General features: G+C 51.5%; 1 protein-coding gene across 1 annotated transcript in view; it reads left to right on the top strand.

Moving 5' to 3' along the window:
* Window positions 1–374: 374 nt before the first annotated feature.
* The window catches only part of TMEM132A (transmembrane protein 132A), an 849,435-nt gene continuing 838,783 nt past the window's right edge, over window positions 375–11,026 (top strand). Inside the window, exon 1 of the mRNA XM_075349137.1 lies at window positions 375–597. Coding sequence (XP_075205252.1) covers window positions 489–597 — 109 coding nt within the window. The 5' untranslated portion in view covers window positions 375–488. The remainder of the gene's footprint in view (window positions 598–11,026) is intronic.

Here is an 11,026-nt window from a genome sequence, read left to right as displayed (position 1 = left end):
AGCCCGTCCGCCCTCCCCTCGCGCTCCAACAGGCCGTCCGCCCTCCCCTCCAACAGCCCCTCCGCCCTCCCCTCGTGCTCCAACAGCCCCTCCGCCCTCCCCTCCTGCTGAAACAGCCCGTCCGCCAACCCCTCTCGCTTCTCCTGCCTGCCCTCTCCCCGTGCTCCTCGAGCCCGTCCGCCCTCTGTTCTCGCTTCTCCTGCCTGCCTGTCCATCTGCCCTCCCCCGTCTGTCTGCCCTCCCCTCGCGTTTCTCCAGCTCTCTCATCGCGGTCCTCTTGCCCGTCCGCCCTCTCCTCTCTCTCCCCCCGCCCTTCTGTCCTCTCCTCTTTCTCCTCCCGCCCTCTTTTGTCTCTCCATGTCTTTGTATGAGACGTTGCGCTCGCACACGGGAGGGCTGAATGCAATCCTCCAGCATCTACGCCCATCCAGTCTCCTCAGTGACACGCCCTAATTCATTGTTCCCAGAGGTAGTCACCGAGGGGCTCCATGACTGACACTCCTCAGTGTATCCGGGCGGCACTGCTTGCAGGTGTTCGTGCTGAGAAGATGGACGTTGTCCTGCTGCTCTTCAGGACGCTGCTGGCTCTGGCACAAGGTACCGGCTCTTTATTACATGTGTCCATGGTGTAGATGATGACAGCTGTGCTTGTGATTTCACAGGTTACCTGACCTGTGTCTTCTCTGATGTGACTCACACATGTAGCAGTGCAAACTTACAGTATGGAACAAAGGTGACGCACCTCTCGCTTGTTTATAAATATTTTATCTTTTCATAGGACAACGCTGAAGATATGACACTTTCAGGGCTGTATTTGGCCTTCGTGCTGCCCTAGCCACTCTAAGGCTATGTGCGCACTAGAAATGTGAATTTTCTCAAGAAAATTTCTTGAGAAACTTCTGGGAGTGGAAGATTTCCGCACCTGCGGAAAAATCCGCGGCAAAAACGCATGCGGATTTGCCGCGGATTTACCGCGGATTTACCGCGAATTTACCGCAGGTTTGTCCCTGCAATAAATAATAAAGATAATCGATAGACAGATAATGGATAGAGGGAAAGATGGATAGATGAATAGATAGATAGATAGAGGGATAGATAGATAGATAGATAGATGAATAGATAGATAGATAGATAGAGGGATAGATGGATAGATGAATAGATAGATAGAGGGATAGATAGATGAATAGATAGATAGATAGAGGGATAGATGGATAGATGAATAGATAGATAGAGGGATAGATGGATAGATAGATAGATAGAGGGATAGATGGATAGATAGATGGATAGATAGATAGATAGATAGAGGGATAGATGGATAGATAGATAGATAGATGAGAAAAACCTATATAATGTTCCACCTCCCTGCATTTTCTAAGCTGGCACCCTTTAGTGACTTTCATGTGGCACTAAAGGGTGCTTAGCCTTGTATTTAGCCATAAAATAAATAAATAATTAAAAAAAAAACACGTGAGGTCCCCCCATATTTTGTAGCCAGCTAGGGTAAAGCAGACGGCTGCAGCCTGCAGACCACCGCTGGCAGCTTCACCTTGGCTGATAATCCAAAACAGTGGGCACCCCACGCTGTTATTTTAAATTATATAAATAATTTAAAACAAAAAACGTGCGGTCCCCCCCATATTGGATCACCAGCCAAGGTAAAGCGGACAGCTGGGGTCTGATATTCTCAGACTAGGGAGGTCCACTGTTATTGGACACTCCCCAGCCTAAAAATAGCAGGCCGCAGCCGCCCCAGAAGTGGCGCATCCATTAGACGTGCCAATCCTGGCGCTTTGCCCCAGCTCATCCCGCGCCCTGGTGCGTTGGCAAACGGGGTAATATATGGGGTTGATGCCAGATGTGTAATGTCACCTGGCATCAAGCCCTGGGGTTGGTGAGGTCAGGCGTCTATCAGATACCCGACATCACCAACCCAGTCAGTAGTAATTAAAAAATAGACAACAAAAAAAGTTTTATTTGAAAAAACACTCCCCACATAGCCTCTTTAACCAATTTATTGAAAAGAACAATCAATCCACGTCCGGCGTAATCCAATAGGGGGGGGGGTCCCACGGCGATCCATACCATAGTCGCTGTCCCAGTCAATGAAGAACAGAATGTTCCCCATTGGCTGGGAGAGCTGTGCAGTGACCTGAGCTAACATCAATAGGTCAGCCCAGGTCACTGCAGGGGATGCAGAGCGCTGCCATCAGGAGCATAGATGAGATCATTACCTTCTGTGATCATCTCCTGTACTGCTGACGTCAGCGCTGTCACTGACTGCGTTGTCAGAAGTATCGCGAGAGCCCGTGACGTCACCGCTAGTGACAGTCTCGGGCCGCTCGTGAGACGGGCATAGACAGCGCTGACGTCAGGAGGCAGGAGATCGTCACAGCAGGTAATGATCTCACCTCCTGACAGCAGCGATCGTCATCCCCGCGGCTCCCAGCACTGCAGGATGTCAGTGTCTGCCTGCGCTGCCGCGTGACAGGCTGCTGACACTGCGGGCAGACACTGACACCCTGCAGTGCAGGCAGCCGCGAGGCCGGAGCAGGACACAGACTGGCACCTGGAGGTCGCACGGAAGTGCTTCTGTGCGGCGTCCAGGGAGTGTGACGTCTGCTCCGCTTCCTCTTCCTGGCATAATGACATCGCTTCCTGCAAAACCGCAGGCAGCGATGAGCATTCCCGCAGGTAATTCGCGGCTATTCCGGGGGTATACCGCACATCATTGCTACCTGCGGAATACCCCCGGAATACCCCCGGTACCTGCGGAAATTAATGGACATGCACATTTTCTCAAGAAAGTTTCTCGAGAAAATTCTCTCAAGAAATTTTCTTGAGAAAAATCCGCACAGTGCGCACAGTTATTTTTTTTTCTCATTGAATTTCATGGGAAATGTCTGCACAAAGATTGCAGACATTTCTCAAGAAATTTCCGGGGCAAATCCGCGGGTAAATCCGCAGGTAAAAAGCTCTAGTGCGCACATAGCCTAAAGCCTGCTTTACGTGTTACGATTCTGCATACGATATCGTATGCGATCGTAACCGCCCCCATCATATGTGCGGCACATTCAATTTTGTTGAACGTGTCGCACAAACGATTAACCCCCGTCACACGTACTTACCTTCCATACGACCTCGATGTGGGCGGCGTACGTCCACTTCCTGGACTGGGAGGGACGTTTGGCGTCACATCAACGTCACGCAGCAGCCGGCCAATAGAAGCAGAGGGGCGGAGCTGAGCGGGACGTAAACATCCCGCCCACCTCCTTCCTTCCACATTGCTGGCCGGGAGCCGCAGGAGGCAGGTGAGATCTGTTCATCGTTCCCGGGGTGTCACACCCTGCGATGTGCGCTACCCCGGGTACGATGAACAACCTGACGTTCAATTCGTCAGGAATGAACGACGTGCATGCGATGAACGGTTTTTCGTTCAATCACAATTGCACGTAGCTGTCACACACTACAACGTACCTTACGATGCCGGATGTGCGCCACTTACGACGTGACCCCGCCGACACATCGTAAGATATCTTGTAGCGTGTAAAGCAGGCTTAAGTGGTCGTGCCCCTTACTGACAACTCATCCTATGATTTTGTGCACACGACATCTATTTAAGGCCGATCTACTCTATAACACACTTGAAAAAGTGCTGAATGCTATAAGAATGAAGATCAGCACTTGCTGCGCAGACGTTCAGTTTTATTTAGCTTATATTAATAGCTTCAGGTTTTCAAAGACATTAAGTGGTTAAAACAGGTAACTGAACCATTCATGCTGCTGCCACTAGGAAGTTGCTGACTAGTACTTGAAACAATTTCAATTTAAAAAAAGATTCCAGTGTTTCTTAACCTGTCCTCCGCCTGAAAAACGCAAAAGATTCACAGATGTGTAAAAGCCATGGTGTGCACACACCCTAAAGGTCCAGTCACACTAAACAACTAACCAGCGATCCCAACAACGATAGGGATCGCTGGTAAGTTGCTAGGAGGTTGCTGGTGAGATGTCACACTGCGACGCTCCAGCGATCCCACCAGCAACCTGACCTGGCAGGGATCGCTGGAGCATCGCTACACGAGTTGCTGGTGAGTTCACCAGCAACCAGTGACCAGCCCCCAGCGCCGCGTGGAAGATGCTGCGCTTGGTAACTAAGGTAAATATCGGGTAACCAACCCGATATTTACCTTGGTTACCAGCGCACGCAGCTACATGTGCACAGAGCAGGGAGCAGCGCACATCGCTTAGCGCTGGCTCCCTGCTCTCCTAGTTACAGCACACATCGGGTTAATTAACCCGATGTGTCCTGCAGCTACATGTGCACAGAGCAGGAGCCGGCACTGACAGTGAGAGCGGCGGAGGCTGGTAACGAAGGTAAATATCGGGTAACCAAGGACAGGGCTTCCTGGTTACCCGATGTTTACTGTGGTTACCAGCCTCCGCAGAAGCCGGCTCATGCTGCCTGCACATTTAGTTGTTGCTGTCTCGCTGTCACACACAGCGATCTGTGCTTCACAGCGGGACAGCAACAACTAAAAAATGGCCCAGGACATTCAGCAACAACCAACGACCTCACAGCAGGGGCCAGGTTGTTGCTGAATGTCACACACAGCGACATCACTAGCAACATCGCTGCTACGTCACAAAAGTTGTTCGTTAGCAGCGATGTTGCTAGCGATGTTGCTAAAGGTCCAGTCACACTAAACAACTTACCAGCGATCCCAATAACGATAGGGATCGCTGGTAAGTTGCTAGGAGGTTGCTGGTGAGATGTCACACTGCGACGCTCCAGCGATCCCACCAGCAACCTGACCTGGCAGGGATCACTGGAGCGTCGCTACACGAGTTGCTGATGAGTTCACCAGCAACCAGTGACCAGCCCCCAGCGCCGCGTGGAAGATGCTGCGCTTGGTAACTAAGGTAAATATCGGGTAACCAACCCGATATTTACCTTGGTTACCAGCGCACGCAGCTACATGTGCAGAGAGCATGGAGCAGCGCACACCGCTTAGCGCTGGCTCTCTGCTGTCCTAGTTACAGCACACATCGGGTTAATTACCAGATGTGTGCTGCAGCTACATGTGCACAGAGCAGGGAGCAGCGCACACCGCTTAGCGCTGGCTCCCTGCTCTCCTAGTTACGGCACACATCGGGTTAATTAACCCGATGTGTCCTGCAGCTACATGTGCACAGAGCAGGAGCCGGCATTGACAGTGAGAGCTGCGGAGGCTGGTAACGAAGGTAAATATCGGGTAACCAAGGACAGGGCTTCCTGGTTACCCGATGTTTACTGTGGTTAACAGCCTCCGCAGAAGCCGGCTCCTGCTGCCTGCACATTTAGTTGTTGCTGTCTCGCTGTCACACACAGCGATCTGTGCTTCACAGCAGGAGAGCAACAACTAAAAAATGGCCCAGGACATTCAGCAACAACCAACGACCTCACAGCAGGGGCCAGGTTGTTGCTGGATGTCACACACAGCGACATCACTAGCAACATCGCTGCTACGTCACAAAAGTTGTTCGTTAGCAGCGATGTTGCTAGCGATGTTGCTTAGTGTGACGGGGCCTTTAGTGTGACGGGGCCTTTACCGTTCACATTCCCTTCAGATAGTAGCTATGGTGCTTGTACACAGTCTACAGTTGGCTGAACCCGGAGATAGACAGGCTCTGTCCAACAGTCTGATTGTCAGAGAAGTGTTGACTCAGCAGTTTCGAACTGTGGATCCTTTTTTCTCTAAGGGGTACTTCACACACAGCGAGATCGCTGCTGAGATCGCTGCTGAGTCACGGTTTTTGTGACGCAGCAGTGACCTCATTAGCGATCTCGCTGTGTGTGACACTGAGCAGCGATCTGGCCCCTGCTGTGAGATCGCTGCTCGTTACACACAGCCCTGGTTCGTTTTTTTATTGTTGCTCTCCCGCTGATAAGCACACATCGCTGTGTGTGACAGCGAGAGAGCAACAATCCTGAATGTGCAGGGAGCAGGAGCCGGCGTCTGACAGCCTGCGGTAAGCTGTAACCAAGGTAAACATCGGGTAACCAAGGTGGTTACCCGATATTTACCTTTGTTACCAGCCTCCACAGCTCTCACGCTGCCAGTGCTGGCTCCTGCTCCCTGCACACGCTAAGCTAAGCGGTGTGCGCTGGTAACTAAGGTAAACATCGGGTAACCATACCTGATGTTTACCTTAGTTACCAGTGTCCGCAGCTTCCAGACGCTGGCTCCATGCAAGCGCAGTGTCGCTTGCACGTCGCTGCTGGCTGGGGGCTGGTCGCTGGTGAGATCTGCCTGTTTGACAGCTCACCAGCGACCATGTAGCGACGCAGCAGCGATCCTGACCAGGTCAGATCGCTGGTGGGATCGCTGCTGCGTCGCTAAAGTGTGACGGTACCCTAAGAGATGAGCCACTGCCAGACGGGGATTACTGCGATCCTCGCATGACACTCGGCTCATGCTGGCAGCACAGCAGGAGCCGAGTGTCATGCGAGTGTCACTGCGACTGAGGTCCGATCATGCGATCGGACCTCAGCTGCAGGGGGTGGGCCGGCTCTGTGGAGGGGAGGGAGGGATTTATCTCCCTCTCTCCTCCGTTGCCGGCTATTGCCATTCTCCCCCTGCACTCGCGGTACACCGGTGTAGCGTGAGTGCAGTGCGATTTTTCTCTCGCCCCATAGACTTGAATGGGTGCGAGAGAAACCAGGATCGCATTACAGTCGCAGCATGCTGCGATTGTTTTCTCGGTCTGATTAAGGATGAGAAAATAATCGCTCATGGGTGCAGTCACATATATAATATTGGTAATATAAATAATAATAGTAATAAATCGCTAATATTGGTCCAAGTGGAATACGATGTTTTATCGCATTCCACTCGCTCTGATTTTCATGCCGTGTGTCTTATGCCGGCGTCACACGGTACGATATATCGGGCGATATGTCGTCGGGGGTCACGTCGTTAGTGACGCACATCCGGCATCGTTTGACATATTGTACCGTGTGACACCTCCGAACGACTGTTAACGAGCAAAAATACTCACCTTATCATTGCTCATTGACACGTCGTTCATTTTCAAAATGTCGGTCCTCCTTCTGCGCGCCGGTTGTTCATCATTCCCGTGGCAGCACACATCGCTCCGTGTGCCACACCGGGAACGATGAACTGCAGCTTACCTGCGCCCGCCGCCAATGCAGAAGGAAGGAGGTGGGTGGGATGTTAACGTCCCGCTCATCTCCGCCCCTCCACTTCTATTTGCCGGCCGCTGTGTGACGTCGCTGTGACGCCGAACGTCCCTCCCCCTTCAGGAAGAGGATGTTTGCCGCCCACAGCGCGGTCGTGCGGGAGGTAAGTACGTGTGACGGGGGTTTAACGAATTTGTGCGACACGATAGATCGTCCTGTGTGACGCTGGCATTAGGCCGTAGTGTCTGTCTCAAAGAGAACACGAGTAGTCAACAAAGTGAGCGCTCCTGTGTATGGGGGAGTCAGGGAGACAGCTGCCAGACGAATGATGGGACACCTGTCTATAGTGTATGGGGGCTTTAGTCAAATATTTGTTTGGCTGACGTATGGCCTCATTAAGACAGATATATTTTTAGTCTGGCACACTGATCATAATGATCTACTATCAAGTCTAATAAATTAAGTATTGCTAAATCTACACGAATATATCACTAGAACCAACCTCAAATCACAATAACATCATCAGTACCAACCTCAAATCACAATAACATTACCAGAACCACCATTGGTACATGACATCTCCAGAACCAACCACAAATCACTACTACATCACTAGAACTAAAGCCACCCCAACATATTGTCTGGCATGAAACTGCATCTCCTAGAATGTCTGTAACAATGCTAAGGAGATACCTGGAGTTGTTAGCAGCCATCATCAGACAATACAGGAACCAAAGAACTGATGGTGCAGGAAGTAGCACTATTAAACATTTAAAAAATACCTTAATTTTTGGGAGATATCTATGTTTTAGGTCCAATAATTCTGAGCACATTGATGCAGGTCTGGGTTCTGAGACCCCCGTAAATTGCTCAAAAGACAACTTAAAAGTGCACAGCTGAGGAGACAGGACTATGACTTTCTACAGCATCCGCTCTGTGATCTCTTCTAAAAGAGCTTTTCAGCTGTGGTTGGGGGTCTCCGGAGCAGATTCCCCACCAAACTGCGTAGAATTATTAGGCATAAAACCAAAAATTCTCCCAAAAGTTTAGTTACTCTAATATGTGACTCTTCAGATTTTGTGTTATACCATGCCTGATGAAGAGACCTGAGTAGTCTCGAAAGCTTGCAATTATTACCATATTTTCAGTTAGCCATTAAAAGGTATCAACCACTGAGGACTCTCTGTTCTTTTAAACAATTTTTTGTTACTCTGAGGTGCATTTACAACGTTGCCAATAATTGGAAACCGATTGATGTATCTAAACCAGCAGTCAGATCACCCGACGCACAAGCAAAAGGTTTGTTTGTCGGGTGAAATGATTTTTCCGTTTACATAAACATTTATATAAAGGACGATTCCCCTACAAAAATCACACACAGTTTAGCTTAAAAGGGGTTGTCCGGTCTAGAATAACAAATCTGCAGTCCGTAAATGTGTCACTCTATGACTGCAGACCTGTGAATCCTCCCAGTGAACTCACAATGCATGCGATATGCAGACTCCTGGAGAGAACTCGTCTAGTGGGTACGGCCTCGCTTAATGCACTTGTATTGAGCGAGGTGGCACCCCCTAGACTGGTTCTAGCTGGGACTCAGCATATTGCATACTTGACCGCTATTCCCGATGCAGAGACCGGAGAACCCTCGCGGCGCACAGTGAGTGCACTGGGAGGATTCACAAATCTGCAGTCACACAGTGAAACACAGAGTGACTGCAGACTTGTCATTCTAGACTGGACAACCCCTTTAATATTTGCTTCAAAATCTATTTTTTAAAATGCAAATGAAGGGGCTTCGGTGAACCCTCGGCGTGACCTATGCCTTGGTGCACACTTATGTTTGCACTAGAACAGGGGTGGGGAACCTTTTTTCAGCCGGGGGCCATTTGGAAATTTCTACCAACCTTCGGGGGCCGCACAAAATTATCAATGTGAAAATTACCCGGCTATATTTGGTCAAACAATTAACTCACCCCTACTGTGGCGGCCGGAGCGGCTTCTCTTTGGTGCGGCTGTGATGTTGGATGATACTGAAGGAGGCGCTGGAGGCACACACAACACATAGGAGACACTGGAGGCACGCACAACACATAGGAGACACTGGAGGCACGCACAACACATAGGAGACACTGGAGGCACGCACAACACATAGGAGACACTGGAGGCACGCACAACACATAGGAGACACTGGAGGCACACACAACACATAGGAGACACTGGAGGCACACACAACACATAGGAGACACTGGAGGCACGCACAACACATAGGAGACACTGGAGGCACGCACAACACATAGGAGACGCTGGAGGCACGCACAACACATAGGAGACGCTGGAGGCACGCACAACACATAGGAGACGCTGGAGGCACGCACAACACATAGGAGACGCTGGAGGCACGCACAACACATAGGAGACGCTGGAGGCACGCACAACACATAGGAGACGCTGGAGGCACGCACAACACATAGGAGACGCTGGAGGCACGCACAACACATAGGAGACGCTGGAGGCACGCACAACACATAGGAGACGCTGGAGGCACGCACAACACATAGGAGACGCTGGAGGCACGCACAACACATAGGAGACGCTGGAGGCACGCACAACACATAGGAGACGCTGGAGGCACGCACAACACATAGGAGACGCTGGAGGCACGCACAACACATAGGAGACGCTGGAGGCACGCACAACACATAGGAGACGCTGGAGGCACGCACAACACATAGGAGACGCCGGGACTGCTCTATATACATTACAGGAGTCACTGAAGGCACATACATCACTGGAGGGGCTGGGGGCATATACATCACATTGAAAACGCTGGGACTGACGTATACACAACAGAAAGGAAACGCTGGGACTGCTGTATACACACAAAACAGGAGACACTGGAGGCACATACATCACATGAGGAGCTATATATGCTCCCAGCCCCTCCTGTGATGTAAATGCCCACAGCCCCTCCTGTGTTCTGTATGTCCCCAGCATCTCCAATGTGATGTATAAGTCACAGGAGACGCTGAAGGCAAACAACGCAAGAGGGGCTGGGGGGCATACACAACGCAAGAGGGGCTGGGGGGCATACACAACGCAAGAGGGGCTGGGGGGCATACACAACGCAAGAGGGGCTGGGGGGCATACACAACGCAAGAGGGGCTGGGGGGCATACACAACGCAAGAGGGGCTGGGGGGCATACACAACGCAAGAGGGGCTGGGGGGCATACACAACGCAAGAGGGGCTGGGGGGCATACACAACGCAAGAGGGGCTGGGGGGCATACACAACGCAAGAGGGGTTGGGGGGCATACACAACGCAAGAGGGGCTGGGGGGCATGCACAACGCAAGAGGGGCTGGGGGGCATGCACAACGCAAGAGATACTGGGGGGCATGCACAACACAAGAGGTGCTGGGGGGCATACAGAACGCAAGAGGTGCTGGGGGGCATACAGAACGCAAGAGGGGCTGGGGGGCATACAGAACGCAAGAGGGGCTGGGGGGCATACAGAACGCAAGAGGGGCTGGGGGGCATACAGAACGCAAGAGGGGCTGGGGGGCATACAGAACCCAAGAGGGGCTGGGGGGCATACAGAACGCAAGAGGAGCTGGGGGCAAAGCCATCACTGAGGGGGGCACAGACATCACTGGGGGAACACAACACTGGGGGTGATGCACAGCATTGGGAGGGCACACAGCACTGCCCCCCAGTAATGTCAAGGCTCTGCACACAGCACCTGCAGAGCCCTGACATTACCGGGGAGCCACAAACCTGAGGTGATAGACAGCATGGGGTGAGGGACACATTACTGATCGTTGCACACAACTCTGGAGGGAGGGTACACAA

Source organism: Anomaloglossus baeobatrachus, chromosome 5, assembly GCF_048569485.1.
Source record: "Anomaloglossus baeobatrachus isolate aAnoBae1 chromosome 5, aAnoBae1.hap1, whole genome shotgun sequence".
Classification (NCBI taxonomy): Eukaryota; Metazoa; Chordata; class Amphibia; order Anura; family Aromobatidae; genus Anomaloglossus; species Anomaloglossus baeobatrachus.
The sequence above is the reverse complement of the archived record's forward strand: the minus strand, read 5'-3'. Positions and strand labels throughout refer to the sequence as shown.